The sequence below is a fragment of the Acomys minous genome (assembly GCF_964271855.1).
Source record: "Acomys minous genome assembly, chromosome: 11".
Classification (NCBI taxonomy): domain Eukaryota; kingdom Metazoa; phylum Chordata; class Mammalia; order Rodentia; family Muridae; genus Acomys; species Acomys minous.
This window is the reverse complement of record NC_140492.1, coordinates 83,703,424-83,727,072: the sequence shown is the minus strand read 5'-3', so window position 1 is coordinate 83,727,072 and position 23,649 is coordinate 83,703,424. Positions and strand designations below refer to the sequence as shown.

Genomic DNA, 23,649 nt, shown 5'->3' with positions numbered 1-23,649 from the left:
GGGTGTGGCTTTGCAAGCCACTGAAATCACCCCCACCGTCACCATCAAGTCCCTGTGCTCGTGACCCAATCCCTATAGCTATTGATGTATCTATTTGGGATTCAGATAGTCCCTTGAGAAGCTGACTAACCTTCAGAAACTATGAAGAGACCCATGGGACCGCATTATAAAGGATAATTAGGAAAATGCGTCCTGTGGGGCATCGCCTAATAAGTGTTTCCTGGAGGGAGAGGTGTTTTCTTCCTACGCTCCTAAGGTCTCTGCTGTGCCTGGGAGCAGGTTGCAGACCTCTGGAGCATCTTACTAACCTGATCTAAGTAGAAGTTATTCAATTATGCATTTGGGACCATTCTTAGCACTAGTGCCTGAGCTAAATGATGAGTGATGAACAGAAAAATGTTAAAAAAAAAAAAAAAGAAAAGAAAAAAAAGTCTGATTTGACTTGTGTACTACCTGTACACAAATGCTTGTTACAAGAGGCAACGTGAATGCAAAACTTGGATGCTACATGCTATAGCTGGGCCTGTGGAACGATTGCACAGAGAAACACAGCACCCTCTGTTCTGTCTGTTTCTTCAGCAGAAGGGAGCCGCTAGGTAAGATGGTGAAGTCTTGTCTCTTGGCCATGAGGTCAGAAATAAATCACCGGTAATTATTTGGTTCGTGCTCGGGCTCTAAGAGGCCTTTGATCCTGCAGTTCCCAGTGGGTCTCCTTTTCTACTTTTCAACATGACTCCGCCTCTCTTAATTTGTGCTAAGGTATTATCTAAATAGGCGGGACTTCTTCAGCTAGTTTTTCTGGCCTGTTTCCTGCTTTGCCCATCCCTTTCTCACAGTTTCTTCTTGCCTGGTTCCCATACTCGACTGCGAGCTGTGAACTCCATTAGCGCAGAAGTGTCATTTTGTTCGCCTCTGTATTTCCAGCACGTAGAGGATGGTTTGACACGGAGAGGGTACTCAATAAGGACTCCAGTGTGTGACTGAAGACTAACCTGGGGAGGCAGACAGCCAACCAGTACTTGGTGAGAGGCAGACGTTAAGTGTCCTAAGCTCTGTTAATTGAAGAGGATGGCATATGAGGATTGTAAAGATTCGCCTTCTACTGACATGACAAGAGTGAGTTGAAACTGAGAATCTAGACATAAGAAGTCTAGTCTATTTTGCAGGGTCAGGTGGGAGATACTAAAGGCCTGAACTAACGCAGGAAAAAAAAAAGGAGAATAGAGAACACACAGCTTAGAGTTTTCTGTTAGGTGATCTAAGGAGACAGCCAGAGTGGAATGAGTCAAACTCTTTTTTTTTTTTTAACTTATTTATTTATTTATTTATTTTAAAGATTTATTTATTATTATGTATACAATATAGATGGTTGTGAGCCACCATGTAGTTACTGGGAATTGAACTCAGGACCTCTGGAAGCGCAGTCAGTGCTCTTAACCACTGAGCCATCTCTCCAGCCCTTAACTTATTTATTTTATGTGTGTGAGTGTTTTGCTGGCAAGTATGTCTGCACGTGTGCACACAGTGCCTACAGAATCCAGAAGAAGGCATCAGATCTCCCTGGAACTGGAGTTACAGACAGTTGTATGTGTACTGGGAATCAAACCAGGGTCCTATGGAAGAACAACCAGAGCTCTTAACCACTGAGCTATCTCTCCAACCCCAGTCAGGCTCTAGATTAGAGTAAATTATAGGTTACTCTTTAGGTCACTCTTCAGAAAGACACTGTCACTTGGCTTTCACTGCCTCCCCTGGCTTCCAGCAATTCAGACAAAATTTATTTTGTCACAAAATTTATTAACGTTTTGTGAAATCTGTAAGGTAGTGTGCACAGCAAGAGGACAGTTCATTTAAGTCACAATCATAGCTCACGACATTTTAAACGCAGGAAGGACGGCAGAGATTAGCTCACTGTCTTCCAGGAGACTGTATTCAGAGCTGACTGGGATAGACTTTCCTTTCTTGCACAACGCCCTTTTTCAGGTCTCTTGGGACAACTTCTGAGTGGGAGTTTTTGAGGTGGCACCCTGAGGTGGAAGGGGGGCCAATGCTGCTTTGCCCTAGGCTCGAAAGATGGCGTAGCAGTGAAGAGCCCATGTTCCTCCTGTTGAGGACCCGAGTTCGGTTCCTAGCCACCACACCAGACGGCTCACAGCCACTGGTAGCTTCCCTTCCATCCGACAGCCTCTTCTGATGCCCAGGGCACCTGCTTGTGGGCCAGATGCCTAGTAACGACGGTGTCTCAAGAGCTAGGGTTAGATTTTCTGTATGTTGCATTTACTGTTGCAATTTTTATGCCCAGTGACTGCATGATAAAGATCAGAAGCTAGGGGTCTGCATGGCTTAGTTCTTGGGGGTTGGGGGAGGGGTATCCCATAAAACAGGGTTAGCCAAGGTATCTTAGAGTGATTTTTCCCAACCATTTCCAGGGCCCAACTTCAAAGACAGTGGTTTATTAGGTTTGAGGACCACTTACTCCCTGGGACTAAAGAGGTTTTAAATGACTCCCAGTTCATTTCCCCTGATCAGGTGAGTTTGGTAAACTTTTCCTAGATTTGTTCTTTTTTTTTTCCCCCACTTTTTTAGATTAATTTATTCTTGTTACATCTCAATGGTTATCCCATCCCTTGTATCCTCCCATTCTTCCCTCCCTCCCATTTTCCCCTTACTCCCCTCCCCTATGACCGTTCCTGAGGGGGATTACCTCCCCCTGTATATGCTCATAGGGTATCAAGTCTCTTCTTGGTAACCTGCTGTCCTTCCTCTGAGTGCCACCAGGTCTCCCCCTCCAGGGGACATGGTCAAATGTGAGGCACCACCTAGATTTGTTCTTAATCTGTAATTAGTGGCAGATTGTAGGCTGAAGTGTAGCACAGCGGCCTTGGCCATGCCTGTTGGCTGCATACTGTAAAAGCCCTCTTACTCAGCAGTTGTCATACTTGAAAGACCAGCTTTTTGTAGACTCAGCAAGTTTGAGTGACTCAGCAGTTGGACCGGGGCCATAGGGATATATTACCTCCTTTAGAGTAGACAGATTTGGGATTTGATATTAAGATGAATTTCTTGAATGGACTTTGTTTTTTTAAGGTAAACTTGTGTATGAGAAAAATTAATCCCCAATGGAGTTCCAATCAGCAAAATAGAAAAATGATCATTTAAGTCCACAGCCCTGTAAAAACTGTATGTCACCAATTTGCAGTCTCCAGTGGAATAGTACGTGTGGACAAGCAGGTGAAACTGCTGAGCATCCTGTACTCACACACACACACACACACAGAGAGAGAGAGAGAGAGAGAGAGAGAGAGAGAGAGAGAGAAAGAGAGAGAGAGAGGCTGATTAAATGATACAATGAGAAAAGCGAATTATTTCTTAAGTATCCTAGCAACAAAAGTCATTCCAAAATCCGAGTAAGCCAGTCATGCACCTGTCCATTGGAAACTGTGGTGGTTGAAATGGATTAACCTACCTAGGCCTGCGGCCCTTCCCACCCAGAGGATGAGAAGTTGTTGCTAATGTTGACCTAGTATTTTCCATAAGTAATTAGTAAGAAAAACAGGACAGGGGAAGCTTTAGGTTGGGAAGGAAATGTAAAAGACACATTATTCCAACTGCCGTGTCAATTTTTTTGTCTTGAATAAAAAGCTACAAAGTCACTTAACATGGTAAGTGAGGAGGTTTGGATGCTGGTAACATAAAAGATGACAGTAAAGGACTGTAGGAATTTCACTTGTCATATGATGTGGGTTTACGTTTCTTAATTACCTCACCACTTAACAGGTTTCCTTGTAGTGTTTTCATATGTACATAGTTTTTGGTTGATCCTTCAAACCCGTCTTCTGCTCCGCATCCCAGCTCTTCAGTCCCCTTTTCATCCTTCCTCTTTTGTGCCATGGGTGTTCTAATGTCGTCCCACTCCTCTCTCTCTCTCTCTCTCTCTCTCTCTCTGGAAGAGCAGTCAATGCTCTTAACCACTGAACCATCTCTCCAGCCTCCAAGAATTCCGTATCTTGATCCATAGGCAGCAGCAAGAGGATGGATGCCACACCGGGCCTCGCCTGAGCATCTGAGCTCACAAAATCATTTAAAAACACCTATTTGGAATACATATCTTTTGACTAGTCATTAAAACAAAAGCAAATAGGGATACTAATAAGATGGATGCTGTTTAAAGAAGTAAGTCTTGCTGGCTAGTTGGCACTGCAGGACAGGAAGCGTCTTCAGAGCTCTTCGGTTTCTCCACAGTTTAATTTTTACAATCATCACAACGCACAGTGCTAACTACTATATGATCGAGGCTGGCTCAGAGGTTAAGAGCAGCCTGTGGAGAGTCTGTTCTTCCAAAGGTCTTGAGTTCAATTCCCAGCACCCACATGGTGGCTCACAACCATCTATAGTGAGATCTGGGGCCCTCTTCTGGCATGTAGGCATACATGTGGGCAGAATACTGTATAATAAATAAATCTTTTTAAAAAGGAAAAAAATGTATAATCATCAGTGCTGAAAGCACCATTTTACACATGGAGTACAAACTGCCAGAATGCCCTAGAGCCTTTTCTGAAATTGTTGGAAATTCTCGGTATCCCAAGCCTTGACCCATTAAATGAGCTTTTCTGAAACTCAAGCCACCACTTCAAATAGCAATTTTTAAAGTCAAACTTCCTAGTGATGCAGTCTAGTGTGGTTTTTAATGCATGCTGACGACTGACTAGGAAAATAGAGGAAGTCTTGGTAAAATAATGAAAATCTTTGTCTCTCACTTGTTTTTATAAAAACAAAAGACTGTGTCACTGCAGTTTGTAACATAAAATAGTTCTGAATCTGAGCTGAGGTGTCTTTAGTTTCCGTTGTGGGTTGGCAGAACCTCTGCAAGCCAAGTGTGCGTATCGAGTGTGCATCGAGTGTTTTCCCTTCAGTAGGGAGGCTGCAGTGATGCCCAGTGAGGGTTCATTACATATTACATGTTTAATAAATTTTTGGTTGTTGCTTATTCAGAAAACTTTTATGATTGCTGGTTTTTGGTGGTGGTGGGTTGTTGTTGTTGTGGTTTGGTTTGGTTTTTTTTGGTTTTGTTGTTGTTACTTTTGGACGCTGCAGTTCTACAACCCCACACAGGGTCACAACCCCGAGTTTAAGAAACAGAGCCTTGTGTGGTGGGGGTACATGTCTGTGACCTCCGTGCTTAGAAATGGAGAAAAATAGGTCACTTGGGCACACTGTCATCTCATCTGGACCTCTGGGTTCCGTGAGAGACCTTGTCTCAAATACGGTGGGGAAGCAATTAAGATGTGAGGTTGATGTCACCCTCTCCCTCACAGCAAAGGGCTCCTGTTGGCTGTGGTGCTGCACTCCTATGATATCAATATTAGGAGTCAGAGGCCGAGCCGGGCACGGTGGCGCACACCTTTAATCCCAGCACTCAGGGAGGCAGAGGCAGGCGGATCACTGTGAGTTCGAGGTCAACCTGGTCTACAAAGCCAGTCCAGGACAGATAAGGCTACGCGGAGAAAGCTTGTCTCTGAAAACAACTACAACCAAAAAGGCAGAGGCAGGAGAATCACTGCAAGTTCAAGGCTAACCTGATCTTAACAGAGTATGTCCCAAGCCAGTCATGGCTTCACGGTGACGCCTTTCTCAAAGGAAGGAGGGAAGCGAGCAAGCAGGGCTCTCCAGCGTGAGCCATGCTCCAGGCTCATCACGTGTTCCGTAAAGTCCTGAATTTGTGATGTTACTGCCCTCAAAGAGGAGAAAACGCGGGTTTACTTTCCATTGAAGGGTCAGGAAGGCTTCCTCGGCAGTTACTATGGTTACTGTTGTTTGGCTTGGGCAGACGTTTCAGAGTCTCGCCATTCCCTTTCCCTCTTAGCAGCCTGAACTTGTCCTCGCCTCTTCCTCCTCTTCCCCCTCCCCTTCTCATTCCCCCCCCCCCCTCCTTTCCTTCTTCCCCTTCCATATACATCTGAGATTCTGTTATCAAACCACGGAGAAATAGGGAATTATGTCAACTGGCTGAGTAGTTCAGGCAGCATCTCCAAGGTGACCCAGGGTCCGCCCTCTCCTGAGGACCTGAGTGACAGGGCTGTAGCCTTTAGGATATACCTCCACAGAGTGGTGGCCTGTGAACACTTCCGCCATCAGTGACACTTGTTCCTGTACACATTTTATCTTTTATTTTTAATTTTTTTTAAAAAAAGATTTGTTTATTTTATTTATTGCATGTGAGTGCTTTACAGGAGAGGGCAGCAGATCGTATTATAGATGGTTGTGAGCCACCATGTGGTTGCTGGGAATTGAACTCAGGACCTCTTAAAGAGCAGATGGCGCTCTTAACCACTGAGCCATCTCTCCAGCCCCCACATTTTATTTTTAATAAAACCTTTTTTTTTACAATATATTCTAATGGCACTTTGCCCCTCCTGCGGGTGGGAATAGATCGTGCCTCCACCCACCCAACTCCATGAACGTTCTTTCTCGCTCTTTAAAAAAAAAAAAAAACAAGATACAGCAAACACCCACTCAAAATCCTTCACCAAAACCGGAAGCCAAAATATACAAGAAAAAGATGAAACAGACAGTACCCCGCAAAGCAATAGGAAACAAAAATTCTGAAAACGAAACAGACAAAAACCAGAAAACGAAAGTTACCGGTTGAGTTTATTGTGTGCCTGCCCAGAAATGTGGTTAATAAGCGCAGTGAGACTCCACTGACTGAAACTAATTTTCCCTTTGCAAACTTGTATCAGCTGTAAGTGGCTTCTCCCTTAAGGGTGAGAGCCTGTGTCTACTTGCCTTTCTTGCTATGGGTGGGGCCTTGTGTCTGTTTCCCTGCTCAGGGCTGGGACCCTGCCTAGCTTGCACTTGTGCAGGCCTTGTGTGTGCTGCCCTGAGAGTTCCTATGTGCACTATGTGCACTCTGTGCATCGGCCCTGTTGTGTCTGGAAGATGCTTTCCCCTACCAACGGCCCTGGCTGCTGTAGTCTTTCTGGCGCCTCTTCTGCATGGATCCCTGAACCCTTTGCCAGAAGTGTTTTAAGTCAACCGTGCTGCGTAAGGGCTGGATTCTTCCATTCTGCGTTAAAATGCCTGTTTCCTTTTGTGTAGCATCCAGTGACTCTGACCCACTAACCATGTCTTTCAGCGTCCTCGGTCCACACTTCTGAGGTAACTGCTTCTGATGGCTGGCAGCAAAGGGAGGGGCCGCGCTGCCTACACCTTCAATATCGAAGCTGTTGGGTTCGGCAGAGGGGAGAAGTTACCTGATGTCGTACTGCAGCCGCCACCGCTGTTTCCCGTAAGTGTAATGGCCGCTCGGGGTTCACAATAGATTTTTTTTTTACATGTTTCATGGCAAAGTACCATTCTGCTCCGGGCTCGAAGACATACTGCTGTCATGACAGCCTCATGTCTCAGAGTCAAAGAGGATGTTGCACTTACTTTGTACTCGAACACCTGCTTATTCTTAGAACTTGCCCAAGTTTTTAGACTGCTTACTTAAAATACAGAGAACAGAACTACATATGCCTTTCTACAAACATAATGACTACTGTGTGGGCTAAGAAGAATTTTTGGAACTTCTTGTGTCTTCCACTGATGTTATTAATATGTTCATATCACCAGAATAATATTTTTAAGTAGCCAGGTTAGGTTTATGATGCCCCTGATGTACCCTGTGATTTTATTCATATTTTGTATTTGTAGAAAATAATTTTGCAGGACTGGAGAGATGGCTCAGAGGCTCTTCCAAAGGTCCTGAGTTCAATTCCCAGCAACCACATGGTGGCTCACAACCATCTACCAATGTAATGAGATCTGGTGCCCTCTTCTGGGGTGCAGGTGTTACGCGCAAGCAGTCAGAACATTGTATATGTAATAAATAAATAATAATTTTGCTCATTATTATGCCGCTTTTGTTTTGGGGGTTTTGTTTGTTTGTTTGTTTTTTGTTTTTCGAGACAGGGTTTCTCTGTGTAGCCTTGGCCTTGGCTGTCCTGGATTCACTTTGTAGACCAGGCTGGCCTCGAGCTCACAGCGATCCACCTGCCTATGCCTCCCAAGTACTAGGATTAAAGGCGTCTGCCACAACGCCCGGCTTATTATGCCACTTTTGTCTCAGAGAGTTTGTCCACTTGCATCCCTGTTCTGTCTGAGTCGTGTCAGCTTTTGCTAATTTCTCAGAACAGAAGCATTTCTGCTCCTTTTGGGATCGCGTCTAAACTTAACGTCCCTACGGCCAGCGTTTCCTCTGCGTTCAGATAGCTACCTTTCCAGACAGACGGGCCTGTGCTGTGCTCAATGCCCAGAGTCATGAGTAGCGAACGAGACCCTGTTTCAGATGGAGAAGCCTTTCCCTACTCATGGCAGCAGAGAGCCCTGGACAGATGGATCCCTATTCTCCGTCCTTCCCTAAAGAGATTACGCTCTTTAAAAAATAATTTAAGTATTTTGCATTTTTTGAGTACTTTATACATGAGTTCTGTCTTATATCATTTTCGTGCCTCCAACACCTCCTATGTCCTCCCCAGTTGCTCTCAAGGTCATGACCTCTTCATCTGTAATTATTGTTGGTACATACATACACTTTATATGTGTACAGTGGTGTGCATACAGTGCACACATATGTACATACATACATGCACACTTAGTGTTTAGTGTCGCTCATATGTATATGTGTTCACAGGTGACTATTAGAAATTGGACAACCTAACAGGGGCCTTGGATTTTCCCTCTTTCTGCAAGAATTGGTTGACCATAGCTGCTTATCTAGAGCCAGGGGTGGGGGTATGGAGGTGGGTGGGGGCAGGGGGAGGGTGGGAGGTCTTTTGAATTCCTCCATCCATGTTGGCATGTCAACTGCTGTTGTTCTTATGTAGATCTGTTTTGACAACCAGACTGTTGAGACTTCCTGGATGTAACCTCTGTCGTGTCAAGAAGACCCTGACTCACATCCAACGTCCAAATCCTCTGGCTTTTATGTCCTTTCACTCTCTCTTTTGTGATGTCCCCTGAGGCGTAGGCGTAGGCATAGGGGTTGTGTTTTAGACGTAGCAGGTGGGCTACCCCGTGGTCTCCTACGTTGCATTTGGGCCAGTTCTCAAGTCAGCTCAGCTAGACCGTGTTGGTACCCTCTCTGCTCTCTGTTCCCGCTGGATCCCTTTGTACGGCAACCTGTTCTCTTTGCATGGTTAGCTGCTTGATTTTTTTTTTTTTTTTTTTTTTTGGTTTTTTGAGACAGGGTCTCTCTGTGTAGCCTTGGCTGTCCTGGACTCACTTTGTAGACCAGGCTGGCCTCGAACTCACAGCGATACACCTGCCTCTGCCTCCCAAATGCTGGGATTAAAGGCGTGCGCCACCATGCCTGGCTAGCTGCTTGATTTTTGTCCATATCTTTGTTCAAATATGACTTCCCCAAGAAGCCATGTATGCTTACCCTGTGCAGACTAGCCACTGATGACCCCCCCATCGTCTACTCTTTTTTTTTTTTTTAATTTGTATTCAGGATCTGACCTTTATTGTTCTCCCTTTTGTTTATTGAATTGTGTGTTCCTGTTCCAGAATGTGAGCTCTGTCTGTTATCTAGTACACAGTAGCCACTCACGAAGTAGTTTTGAATGCCTAGATAGATTCATCTTTGGGAATATGCTGTATCTTTCCTCTTTCAAACCAGATGCATCTTTACCATGCATGCTGGGAGCCCTCCTTTTAATGGGTATATACATAGGATCATACAGACGTACTTGCACACGCATATAAATATGGGTACTGTGAGATCTTTTTTCGTACCCCTAAAATAAGAGCAAAGTAGGAGACAGGCTGAAAGGAAGCTGAACATCCTTATTATATTATTGTCTTTAAATTTCTGAGTCAGTTTTATATTGTAGCCCGTGATATCCTGTATAGCCCAGGCTACCCTTGAGTTGGGAGCAGTATTCTTGCTGTAGCCTCCCCCAAGTACTGGGATTACAGGAGTGGCCAACCTCACTTGCCTAGAAGCCCAGTAGCTTTTGAGTTGATTATAAACTTTAGTCCTCACGGAGCAAAGTCTTCCAATAAAAGCAACATTTTTCTACAATCTGGATTAAAAAGAAATACTAAGACCCTTCATTTATTTAAATAGGGTATAGATTACAAGCCAGTGCCCCTGAAAATGGGAGAAGATGAAGAATACATGCTGGCCTTGAAGCAGGAGTTGAGAGAAACAGTGAAAAGAATGCCTTATTTTATTGAACCCCCTGAAGAAAAACAAGGTATGTTGGCTCTTCATGAGGCAATTGGGTGTTTACGAGATGAAATCATGTATGAGGGAACTGGTGGTCACTGAGTGTTGATTCATTTAATTCAGTCAGATTATCAACCAACATGGGGGGGGGCGGCGGGGGGAAGCTACTTATCTGTAACAGTAGCTTTTATTTGCCTGATATAATTGTCATCTCGGAGACTTACTGCCCAGCCTGCTAACCTAGGTCTACAGTGTTTTCAGGCTCCGAGACTTTACCGCTGAATAAGCTCGCCCTCTCTAGTTCTTTCTGAACTTTGGCTGGTTTCTTCACCTTAGCTGTTCTGGCTCAAACTTGTCTCCAAAGTGACTTGATTCCATCTGGCTTCTCTGAGTTTCTCACTTCTCACTTAATTGCTCTGCTTGGCCCCCAACTAAACAGTAATCTGCTCTGTCTTCTGGCTCCTTCTCCTTCCCTGCCTCCTCTGTCTTCACCTGGGTCTGGCTTGCTGGCCCTTTAGCCTGTCTCTGTAAAGCTCTTCTGGTTAAAAACAGCCTCCCAACTCACTGGCTCAACAGAACTGCCTGAACAGCACCGGCTAGAACTCAGAGATCTGCATGCCTCTGTCTCCCGAGTGCTGGGATTAAAGGTGTGTGCCACCACGCCTGGACCTACTCTTTTCTTTACCTGAAACTTCCTCTGTACCAGACTGGCCTTGAACTCGGAGACTAGACTGTTTGCCTCTGTCTCCTGGGATTAAAGGAGTGTCTGTACTCCAGCTGAGCCACATAGACCTAGAAGAAGGTCTTTGGATGTGATCTCTTTCCAGAGCAGCCATGTTCTGAATTAAAATTCCTCTGCTCTTCTCAGAAATGACAAAGACAAAGCCGGGCGTAGTGGTGCACGCCTTTAGTCCCAGCACTTGGGAGGCAGAGGCAGGTGGAATGCTGTGAGTTCAAGGCCAGCCTGGTCTACAAAGCCAGTCCAGGATAGTCAAGGCTACACAGAGAAACGTTGTCTCGAAAAACAAAAAAGAAGCATCATGTTGGACAAGTGTAATCTTGATGACTTACTTGAGTTTATTTAGATAATGGTTTGATAAATTTTACCTCAAAAATAATGAGGTCTTATTTACTTCCTTTATATATTTTTAAATGAACTAATAAATACTCATTTTTATTTTAATAGTTAGCAAGGTATATTATACTTTAATCCTATTAAAGGCAGAACACTGTATACAGAATAAATAAATAAATCTTTTTAAAAAAAAAAAAGACATGTACCACCATGCCCAACTTAAGTTCGTTTTTAAGAAAATATGAGAGAGGTTTTCAGAAACCTTCATCTTTACAGTTATTTTATCTTATTTTTAAGTTCCGTTGAATTGACAATTCAAAATTTAAAACAAATTTTCCCCCTAATGATGCCAAAGAGAAGAAAAGTTACATAGAAGATGTCTTAAATAATTAAGTGAGTCAGAAAGTGAGTGCACAGGTGGGTGAAAGCTCCTTGCACACTGATGGTAGGCAAAGCGTATGAACAAAGTCATAGTCTAACTTGCAGATGACAAGCCTGAGGTAGATTGTCTCAGATATAAGAGTCAGTAAATAGACAAATTTAATTATTTAGGAATTAAAAAGAACATGTGGCGTCTTTTATGCAGTAAATCTTTGAGAAGGATATCATCAGAATTTATAATAATTTGGTATCTTGTTTGCTAAAATGCAAGAGACCGTGTTTTTTTCTTTTTGATGCATCCTCTATGGTTTGTAAGTGGAGAAAGACTGAAGCTAAAACCAAAGACAGATAGTGATCAAACAAGTAGGCTACATAAAATTTTGAAAAAATTACTATGTTGCTCATTTGTCATTCTCAGTAAAGGGTGGGGAAAAAACATGATAGAGCCATCTGGAATCATCCATGTTGTCAATCTTCCTAATACTGTGATCCTTGTGTTGTGGTGACCTCTCACCATAAAATTATTTTTGTTGCTATTTCATATCTGTAATTTTGCTACTGTTATGAATTATAATGTAAATATTTTTGGAAACAGAAGTTTGCCAAAGGGGTGGAAACCCACAGGTTGAGAACCACTGATTTAGATAACATAAACATGAGAAAATAATCATAAGAAATGCATTAAAATTTATTTAAATGGCTGTGGTTGGTCCTGCACTGGTTTAATCCCAGCACTTAGGAGGCAGAGGCAGGCTTGTCTCTGTGAGTTCAAAGCCAGCCTGGTCTACAAAGTTGGTCCCAGGACAGCCAGGACTGTTATCCAGAGAACCCTGGGGGTGGGGCGGGGGTGGTAGTGATGGTAGTGGCAGGAAACAACATATTAAAATGCTAATTTGAAATCTGAAGCCGTGAGATTTGACATGTGTGTTGTAGGTTGTGCATGGCAGCAGTTGCACAGCCTCCTACGTTCAGAAGAAGGTTTCTATTGTGACTGACTTTATCTTCACAACAAGTAAAACGTGAAGCGTACATCAGATTACTTTTCTTACCTTCTTAGTGAAACTTGTGCGGTTTTCTTCTCTTTGTTCCGCAGTTTGATTTTCTTACCTTCTCTGTCTCACAGCCAGCCACATTTGTTACATACATGTCACAGTATTTGTTAGAGCAATCCTGGATCTTTGGTTATTTCTTTTATCACTTTCCTTTTTTTTTTTTTTAATACATGATCTCACTGTGCAGCCCAGTTTGGTCTGCACCTCACAGAGGTTCCACCTGCTTCTCCCTCCCCTTCTCTTTTCTTTTCTTTTCTTTTTTTTTTTTTTTTCTGGTTTTGTGAGATAGGGTTTCTCTGTGTAGCCTTGACTGTCTTGGACTCTCTTTGTAGACCAGGCTGGTCTCGAACTAACAGCGATCCGCCTGCCTCTGCCTCCCGAGTGCTGGGATTAAAGGCGTGCGCCACCACGCCCAGCCCCCTTTTCTTACAGCTAAACTCCCAAGCCACTTAAAAAAATTTTTTTCCTTTGTTATTAAATTTCTTTCCTGAAATATATTTTGATGATGGTTTTTCTCCTCCCAGATCCTCCCCACTTCTTTACATTCCCAAATTTATATTTATGTTAGCTCTCCTTTAAAACAAAAAACAAAAGACAAAAGCAAGAAACCAAACCAAGCCAAACAAACGCAAGAAACAAATTCCCACAAAGACACAAAAAAGGAAAATCACAACAAATGCATGAAAGACAGTAGGGTAAAATATTAAAACAAAACAATAAGGTCGCAAAAACACCACTGAGTACATTTTGATTTGGCCAACTACTCCCGAGCGTGGGGTCCTGCCTTGAGTGTGGGCGATATACCTATTGAGGCTCCACTGGAGAAAATGGGTCTTTCCCCTGGCCAGTGGGTAACAGTTATAGATATTTTCTTGGTTAGGGCTGAGATTGCATGTCCACTTCCCCCCTCTTAGCACTGGGACCGCATCTGTCTTGAACCTGTGTAAGCCTTGTGTGTGGCACCATAGTCTCTTTGAGTTAATATGTACATCAGTCCTATTGTGCCTGAAGACAGTGAAAGAAGTTTGATGAAGGCATCCTACTCAGGACTAAGTGCTCCAAAGAGTTTTTTTTTTGGGGGGGGGGGAGGGACAGGCGTGGTGGCACACGCCTTTAATCCCAGCACCCGGGAGGCAGAGGCAGGCAGATCGCTGTGAGTTCTAGGCCAGCCTGGTCTACAAAGTGAGTTCAGGACAGCCAAGGCTACACAGAGAAACCCTGTCTTGGGGAGGAGGAGGGGGAGAGGAGAAGAGTGTCTGTCTGTCTGTCTGTCTCTTGCTTTCACTGTCGCTCTGCACACTGTCCATTTGTGGGTCTCTGTGCTAATTTGCATTTACTTCAAGAAGCACCTTCTGTGAGGTGGGTCGAATAAGGCACTGATCTGTGGGTCTAGCAGCATGTCATTACAAGTCAGCTTATTGCTATCTGAGCCACTTTTTTTTTTTTTTTTTTTTACAATGAGCTGTGCTTTCAAATGGCTGTGCTACAGTTCTCTTTATCAACTTGTGTGGCTCGTAAAAGTTAGGGCTGTTACTGGGGTTGTCCGGCGAGGCTGACAAATTAGAGGCAAGACATGGCCATGACTCTGCTGGTCCTGGCACGTCCAGACAGTGTGTGTGGAGCAGTTTGTATATGGCTTACGGCTGACTGACTTTATTCCCAGTGAGCCTTCCTACCCGTGTCCTTCTTCCCAGTGGGTTTGTGAGAAGTTGCTTACTTGGGAACCTCACACACTGGTCACCTGTCCATGAAATGCCAATAGGGAGCCGTTAAGCCTTTGTCCCGCTGAGGTGTGGGTATGCCATGGTTAGACTGATGCTAAAGACCAGTGGCTGGGGGTTAGTATAGCAAGAATAAAACAGCGCAGAAGAGATGTCTCCACCCTTGTGTGCTTCCTGATCCAACGCTGAGCTTTTGTGAACATTCTCACAGGCTAGTCACGTTGTCTGATCCTAAGAGCCAACTTTTAAGGGTGATGGCTCTGCCCAGCCACCACTGCCCTTGCTATTTGTAACAAGGTTACTCTAATGGGACTCGTCAGTTTTGGCTCAGTTACAAATGCTATGTACAAATATAGGAAATAAATGAAACTAAGACACAATATCTGGCGATGTAAGTTATTTTAAAGAATGGCTTAACTCCTACCCAGACCTAACCAAGGGACAGAATATTCTCCACAGTTAAGTGGAGACTGGGGACTGACTTTCACACGGACTCTGGGGCCCCTTATTTGGCCATGTCCCCTTGATGGGGAGGCCCAATGGATAGCAGACTACCAAGAAGAAACTTGATACCCTAGCATCATATTCAAGGGGAGGAGGTGCCCATCAGTCACAGTCATAGGGAAGGGGAATGGGGCGAACGTGGGGGGGGGGGAGGAATGGGAGGATGCACGGGATGGGATAGCAAGTGAGATGTAATATGAATGATTTTATTTTTCAATTTAAAAAATGTTTTTAAAAAATGGCTTAAGTTTTTGTGTTTCTGATGAGTGCTTTCTCTCTCTCTCTCTCTCTCTCTCTCTCTCTCTCTCTCTCTCTCTTTTCACCCTAGATGATATTGAAAGGTATAGTAGAAGATACATGAAGATATACAAAGAAGAGTGGGTACCAGGTACTATGAAACAGACTGCGTTTAAATTACTTTTTAAAATGATTCACCTTAGTCTGGTTGTGTGTGTGTGTCTGTGTGTGTGTGTGCCATGTTTGTGAGGGTGCCCATGGAGGCCAGGAGAAGAAGTCAGCTGCCCTGGGCCTGGGATCTCAGGGGTTAGGGGTGCTTGTGAGCTCTCTGGTGTGGTACTCAAAACAAATTTTGGCTGGGAAGCAAGCACTCTTCACCGCTGAGCCATCTCCTCGCCCCCTTAAAATCCTTTTTAGACGTCACCTTCCCTATCACACACCACAAAAAAAACCTCTTAGATTCTTATGTGTTTTCTTTGTTTTTAGCTGTTGGAAAGAGGAGTCTTTTCCGCCCTCCTCCTGTAATTAATTAGTAATGAAAATTGTTTTAAGGATTCTTTAAGCTAAGATGGTCAGTCTCTCTGTTACTCAAGGAGACATAGACAAGTTATAGCTGCTAGCACACTGTCTCAATAGAAACATCCCCAGAGACTCGCTGTGAGCGTTCAGAAGTATGACGTTAACATGGCGACAGGATGAAGGGGGCTTAAAGGAAACGTCATCCAACCAGGTTAAGTTATAAACAGAAAACAGTCGCCTGTAGAAATGAAATACTCTGTCAGGGTCTGTCAGGGTGTCACACCGATACGCTGGCACTCGGGCTTTTATCCTTTGTCTCTGACGTAATGCTTTAGAGATACTGCCCATATAGGTGACTGACTGTAGAAATGTCACCAGCAAGCATTATTTGTCACTTTCCCAGAGTAGAGTGTCCTCTTTCTTTCTTTCTTTTTTTTTTTTTTTTTTTTTTTTTTTTTTTTTTTTTTTGGTTTTTCAAGACAGAGTTTCTCTGTGGAGCCTTGGCCATCCTGGACTCACTTTGTAGACCAGGCTGGCCTCGAACTCACAGTGATCCGCCTGCCTCTGCCTCCCGAGTGCTGGGATTAAAGACGTGCGCCACCACGCCCGGCTTGTGTCCTCTTTCTTGTTGATCTTAAGATGTGGGGTGAGAGGGGAAGCCCTCTTTCCAAATCACGATCTAAGTTTAAAACTAAAACATATTCAAACCAGAATTTATCACTTCAGGCAAAATGGGGAGAATTAACTTTGTAAGACAAAAACAAAAACACTGACATTTCTTTATTAACAGCCAATGTCTTTAAATCTTTTTTGAATATTCAAAATTTTTTAATTTATATATTTGTGTCGTGTGCACGTTTATGTGATTACCAAATATGTGTAGATGCCTGAAGAGGCCAAAAAACGTTACCAGGTATCCTGGCGCTGCAGTTACACATGGCTGTGAGCCACACAGGATGGATGCTGGAAACTGAATACAGGTCTTCTGGAAGAACGGGAAGTACTCTTAACACCGAGCCATCTCTCTGGCACCTTTACATCTGTATTTACACAGCTTCAATTGTATGTGTATCTCAATTATTAAAAATTAAAAATGAGGTTAAGGATTGTAGAACACATGGCTAGCATATATGAGGCCCTGAATCCAATTCCTAGCACTCTCCACAAAATTGAAAGAAAGGAATTATTTAGTTAATGCAACTGAAAGCCATTCATTGAGAGAAATTACATTTTCACAACTAGTATTTTTAATTGAAAAATTCAAATAGTTATTAAAATTACCTTGTGTAATACATACAGGGTTTGATTATATGCCTCAACTTTTGAAAAAACTGTTATATATATCAACAAACAACTTACAAAATACAAAGTAGCCAAATTATAATATGTAACAAAACAGTTATGATCTTGACCTTAACATCCATAAAGAATTTTCATAAGATTTCTTTCCAAGATACTTTATTGCAACATTACAAAGCTGTTTAATGGGTTGTTTGTTTGTCTTTGCAGGAGAAACTGTGTCACTGTGCATTCTGTTTATATTTGCCTTGTTTTGTTATGTTCTAAGTCTATACAATCGGGTACTAAGAAATGCTGCTGCCTTTGTGTGAGTGAGCACCTGTCACTGTGTCCCATAATTAGGTCCAGAGCCACCAAGGAAACTAAGCATTTTCCCTTCTTTTGTACGTATAGATTGGAGAAGACTTCCGAGAGAGATGATGCCAAGGAAAAAATGCAAAAAAGGTACACTGACTGTCATAGCTGTAGTCCGGGTTGGAGAGGGTTATTGCTCACTAACTCTGTTAGTGAGAAGCCAGTACTGTGAATTCTCTCTCTTAAAGTGTGTCTGGTATTTTGATTATTTTGCTGGCGCTTGACTGCTGTTGACTTCTGGCCCTCCTATTTTCTTGAATTAACCTTATTCTTTTTTTTTTTTTTTTTTTATTAATCTCATTCTTATGTGTGAAAACTTACTGGGCTAGGAAAGAATTCTGTGATACAGCTGTCATTTGTATATATTTAAGGATCTTACCGGCTATATCCCACATTATTACATGAAACATTTTTAAATCGAGGCGCTGTTGGCAGTTATTGGCTTTTGGGGTGGGGAGTCCCTTTTTAAGGACGTGGCTTGTTGGGTTGACAAATTTGATTTGATGGATTATTAAAAGAAGGAAGACATAAAGTTGGGAAGGAGAATATGCATTGATTTGGGAGTTAACGGGAGGAGGAAGAATTGAGTGTATACATTCATAATGTATATACATTGTATACATTTATGAAATTCACAAAGAATTAATAAGCTATTTAAGATTAAAAAGAAAGACATGCACTAGGAAAACTGAAGAGCTGGTAAAAGAATTTTAATTTAGATAAAAAGATTCCACAGTGTATATTTTTATGTTTGTTCTTTCATGAGTCAATAATTGTCTGCTATTGCCAGACACTTGAAGGAGAGATAAACCTGTTTTTGTTATGATCCCAAGTGTGGGATCAGAACGTTCTTGTGAGAACAGGTGAGGTTAATCCACTAAAAGACAAACCACCTCATGTGGGAACTTGATTGTTGCCAACTGAAAAGATCCGTGAACAGACTCTGGAAGGAGATATATAAATGAGCCCAAAACTGGCAGCGGGGCCTTTGGAGAGTTGGGATAGTTTTGGCTGTTGATCGCTTCACTTCAAGATGCTCCTAGAGAGAACCACTCGAGGGAAGGCTTCAGAGCTCTGGGCTCCTGCTGAGGTTCTGGGTTCTGGTTACTCCAGGTTCCAGCAGAAGAAATCCTGCTGATTACGCCAGGAGAATCGTTCCTTGGAACTGATATCCTTACGGTTTTGTTATTCTTTAATGCTCTTTTCCTATCGTTTAGGTTAGTCGGGTTATAAGTGACGTACGCTCGGTTAATAAGTTCGTAATAAAATATATTGGTTAAGAAAACTGAAGCCTACAGACACTGTCCCGGGAGGACCAGAGCTAATGTAGGTGGGACTGTTCTCGCCTCCTGGAGCTTACAGTCAGGTGGAGGAACAACATGAACGGGGCTGGGGGCGATAGCTTGGTCAGTAATGTGCTTGTCGCTCAAGCATGGGTCACCTCAGTACAGATCTCCGTCACCAGCGTAAGAAGTTTGGCGCTGCTGCACACATCTGTGAACCCCTCCCCACCCCCCACCTGTCCCCACCCCCCACCCCAGGAGGCTCCTGGAGGCTTACTGACCAGCCAGTCAACCCGATCGATGATCTCCAGGCTGGGTGAGACATTCTGTCTCCAAAACAGGATGGAGCACTGTTGGGGAGGACATTCAGTGTCTAGTGGCCTTCAAGTGGGCACCCATGGGCACACACACCCTCACGCACACTGAACAACAGAATGTGAAACAGATCCCTATGTCCCTTTGGGAAGTCTGGGGAAAGGTCTGAGGAAAGTGCCACGGCTAAGTACCTTATCTTCATGATAAAATGCACTCGTGTAAATGGTGCTGACCACGCCCTCAAGAACCACCATTTGAAGCAGACTAGAGATCTGAGATCCGAGCTCCTTTGCTTGTCATTGGAGCGTCATATATTTCACCTGGCACGGTCGCTGTTGGCAAGGATTTCCGTTTATCGAAAAACCAATCAGCTGGGAGGTGGTGGCGTGCACCTGTGATCCCAGCACTCGGGGAGGCAGAGGCAGACGGATCTTCGTGAGTTCAAGGCCAGCCTGGTCTACATAGCGAGTTCCAAGGCAGCCAGGGCTGTTGCACAGAGAAACCCTGTCTCAAAAAACAAAAGCAAACAAAAATCGACAATTGCATAGTTTTTACCATTTTGTGCTAATATTTTTAATTGTACGCAGTGTAGTTTCGTGGGGTTTTTTCCCCCTTTTTGTGAAGATAGTAACAGAGGACTCGGAGCAATAGGGGTTTGTTGAAGAACCAGCTTCTGACAGACACTGAAGCTTGTTCAAGCATGTGCATGTATGAGAACCACATTGTTAACTATGGAAAGCTTTAATGTCAACATTTTAGGGTACAAATAGTCTTTCTGTGATATCGGTGGCTTGATGCTTCTCCCCTGAATTTGTGTGTACATGAATTAAGAACTAAAGCCAACAAAAGGAAACATGAGTAGTATTGAATCTGGCACTCACCTTTTCAGTAAAAGGACATTAGTAACTGGGCCTGAAAAGAAGGTCCCATGGTTACTAATGCTCCCTGGGCCTCGGAGGACCAGAGCTCGGAGCCCAGCACCCACATCGCACGACTCATAAGTGTCTGTTACTCCAATGCCAAGTGATATGACACCCCATTCAGCCACACCCACACCTATATACACCCAAATAAAAAATAAAAATTTCAAATGCAATCAATTATTTTTGTGTGTATTTTAGCTGATCAATTTTTGTAGTATTCACCTAATTGTTGCATGTACTACGAAACGAAATAACTTCATAAGGAGTCTGGAGAGATGGCTCAGAGGTCACACTGACTGCTCCTCTAGAGGTCCTGAGTTCAGTTCCCAGCCACCACATGGTAGCTCAAAGCCATCTATACTGTGATCTGATGCCCTCTTCTGGCCTGAAGGTGTATATGCAGATAGAGCACAATATATGTAATAAATGAATGAATGAATGAATGAATAAATAAATAAATAAATCTTTAAAAAAAATAACTTCACAAAAAGTCCTTAGGTGTACATGCAGACAGAGGACCATATAATAAATAAATAAATAATGAATAGATAAATAAATGAATAAAATCTTTAAAAAAAACTTCATAAAAAGTCCTTAGAGAAAGACTACGGTGTGAATGAAATGCGTCCTTAGCTAACAGTTGTTGGCATGAGCGTTACCTAGCTCCTGTTCATATGCATCAGTTACTGTTAGCTTCTCCCCCTGCACCACAACTGCATCAACCCAAGAGCGGTGAGGTCAGTGGCTCCTCACTCGGTTTAACCTGATACATTTTAAGTCCACCCGTTATGGGTCATCCACTAGAGTCGAAAGACTTGTTTCTCTGTGTTGACTGTTCACCTTTAACACAATGAAGCCCTGTTTCTGATACCTAGGAATTTTGGGGATTAGTAGTTTGATTCTGGCAAAGAACTATACTCCTTCCTCATCCTGGGAAACGTTTATGGCTTATTAGAATTCCTTGGTGATTGGTAGACTCGTCATAGGAAATAGCCCTCTATTCCCTGGTGTTTTAGAAGAAACCTGAAGATAAAATGATCTGCCTAGAGGAAAAGAAGTCGTGAGTCCTAAAGCTTGTTGAAACATTTTATTCCTTTTTACGTGAAGAGATGAGTTAACCATTTTAGCCTTCACCATGAAGACAGTTCTTGCTAACATGGAGTGAAGTCTTCTTTTTCCTTTCCCTTTACCGTTCCCCAGTGCAGATTTACCCTGCACTTAACTAAGCGCTGGTTGTGTTAACGTGGATGTCACGTCACTGCTGAGGGACTGAGAAACCCTTGCAAAGGCCTTTTCTTGCGGTTCTAGTGTTTCAGTCTGAAGTAACATTATAGCGGACGTTCATCTCCACAGATATAATTGTGAGACTGAAGTTTAAGCGCCTAGTAAAAGCCGACCCGGTTGTAGTCTTAATAATATCATGCGAAGTGGCTGTCACTTGCCTAGAGCTTGGTGGCATGGTGATTTTGTGAGAGAAGCTCAATTTATGCTGGAAATGATGTGGCTGTCGGGTGTGACATACGCTCTCTGCACCCGAGAGCGTAGGCGGTACCGCTGCTGTTCCTGTGGAAAACCTGTTAATGCTGGTGCTTTCATTTCAGCCAATCCAAGATCCAAAGCGGCTAAAGCTGCAGACAGAGGTTCTTCGCTCACTAATTCTGCAGATGTGCTGAAGAAGATTGAGGTAAGGTTAAGAGTTATAAACATGAACTGGGAAAAATATAAAAGGCCAAACTGCTTTTTCCTTTACCTCTCAACCTTCTCTTTTTAAATAATGTGAATTTGGCAGCGGGGGTGGGGGGGGAAGAGTCTGAGCATGCATGGGCCCCTCTTCTACACTGTTTTGTTGTTTGTTTGTTTGTTTGTTTGTTTTCCCTGGGCAACACTCACAGTCCCAGGTTTGTTTCTTTGTTTTTCATTGTATCCTTAACTCTCCCTGGGATTGGATTGAGGTGTGGGGGAGGGGAAGAGACATGAACCACTGGCAGAATTCAATGGAGTTTTTTTAGATAAGTCTTTGCTTTCCCTTTGTTGGTGTATATGCTCTTTTACCACCGCCCCCCGCCCCCCATGTCTGCATTTTCATTTTATTACTTAACAAAATGCCATAAGCATAGTTTCATATCCAAGTATAGAGAGAGCTCCCTCATTCTTTTATTGGCAGCACTGTGAGAATGAACTGTAGTTATTCAAGTAACATCAGCAATATGCTACCGGAGAATGTTACTTCTTCTAGTGTTTTGCTGTTATAAGCGATGCTGCATGGGCTGGAGAGATGGCTCAGTGGTTAAGAGGACTGACTGTTCTTCCAGAGGTCATGAGTTCAATTCCCAGCAACCACATGATGGCTCACAACCATCTATAATGTGATCTGATGCTTCTGGCCTGCAGGGGTACATGCAGACAGCACTGTATGCATAGTAATAAATAAACTTTAAAAAAATAAGTGATGCTGCAAATTTATAATAACTGTAATTTCACATGAGGAGAGTAGTTTTGAGAAATAGACCTGTTGGGTCAGTTATTTTCCGTGTTGTATAGATCGGCTGATGGTGGCCGCACTGATCTCCGTGCTGTTATGCCATGCACTCCCTAATGTTAGCTTGCATTGGTGACAATAATTGCATTAACACTGAGACTTAGACATGCCAGGCAGTTTGACGAGCTCTGTATATATACACACTACGTCCTTACAAACGTGTAGCAAAGACAGCGAGGCTGCTTTATTCCTTACTTACAGAAGAACGACAAAGGTTTGAAATACGTGCCTGCTGGCCACTTCCACACACCTTCGTGATGGAAGGCTCCTACCTTTACATTGAACAGTGCCTGGGCCAGATGATAGCATGTCCAAGACATACGATCTGGAAAAATCAATGAAGGAATAGCACTAGCTTTCAGGTTTAGCTAGGCGAAATGACAGATGGGATTTCTCTAGTCCTGCCTGCTCTTAAAAGCTCGGAGACTTTCTTTCCCTAAGATGCACGTACTGTGCTCTGTATTTTACCCTTTATTTGGGGTGTGGTTTCTCCTTAGGACAAACCTTGTTAACTTGGTGGCTAAACTTCCCACCTTTTCCAGAACATTCTAACCATAGAAATAGTAACGTGTTTCCCGTTTTCACAGAGCAATGTACTTGCTTCCGGTTGTCTTTTGTCATGGTTTACTATGATGGCATCTGTACATGGAGGTGGCCACATTGGGTCAAGTCTCAGAGCAGCCCTGCAGCGGCAGGGACATGCGCGTGTTTATTTCCGCATTCCCCCCGAGGGAGGCTCCTTTCTTGGGTGTGTAGTGTCTAAGCTAGAAGGGTTGTTCTGGGTCTGATCTTAACTCTTTTCAAGAGGTTTATGTTGGATCGTCCTTCTCTTCTTAGACCTGGAGCGAAAACTTGAGTAGTTAAATCGCATGGAAGAGAAAGTGGAGGCTACTATGTAGAAGAGCCAAAACGGTTAGCCTGTTGAAAAGAGTAGAGTAATGGCACCAAGAATGTGTCCTTGGGCTCATAAGAAAAGTCATATACCTCGTCTAACTCAATTTACTGACGTGCTTTGTGGGCTTGACGTGCGTGTGTGTGCTAGAAATAAAGATGAGGCTATTTGCTAAGCGTTGTTGGCCTTGACAACAACAGAAATACAGATTCTTTGGTCCTTACAGCACATTGAACAGATGCTGTTGTTTTTTTTTTTTAAATTATTCTGTTTCTAATTATGAAATAATTAGTGGCCTTTTAAAAGATTAATAGAGAATACTTTTCACAGAGTAAAATAAAT

The 23,649-nt window shown here is 43.2% G+C and overlaps 1 protein-coding gene and 1 long non-coding RNA gene across 3 annotated transcripts in view; one reads left to right on the top strand and one right to left on the bottom strand.

Moving 5' to 3' along the window:
* Positions 1-23,649, bottom strand: part of LOC311609146 — a 1,107,741-nt gene that overhangs the window by 863,544 nt on the left and 220,548 nt on the right. The window lies entirely within an intron of this gene.
* POLR3G (RNA polymerase III subunit G) overlaps positions 1-23,649 on the top strand; it is a 37,305-nt gene that overhangs the window by 1,240 nt on the left and 12,416 nt on the right. For both annotated transcript variants that reach the window (XM_084801649.1, XM_084801648.1), the window contains exons 2-6: positions 7,136-7,288; positions 10,112-10,241; positions 15,275-15,334; positions 17,395-17,445; positions 21,478-21,560. In XM_084801649.1, the coding sequence (XP_084657775.1) occupies positions 7,172-7,288; positions 10,112-10,241; positions 15,275-15,334; positions 17,395-17,445; positions 21,478-21,560 (441 nt within the window). In that variant the 5' untranslated portion in view covers positions 7,136-7,171. The remainder of the gene's footprint in view (positions 1-7,135; positions 7,289-10,111; positions 10,242-15,274; positions 15,335-17,394; positions 17,446-21,477; positions 21,561-23,649) is intronic.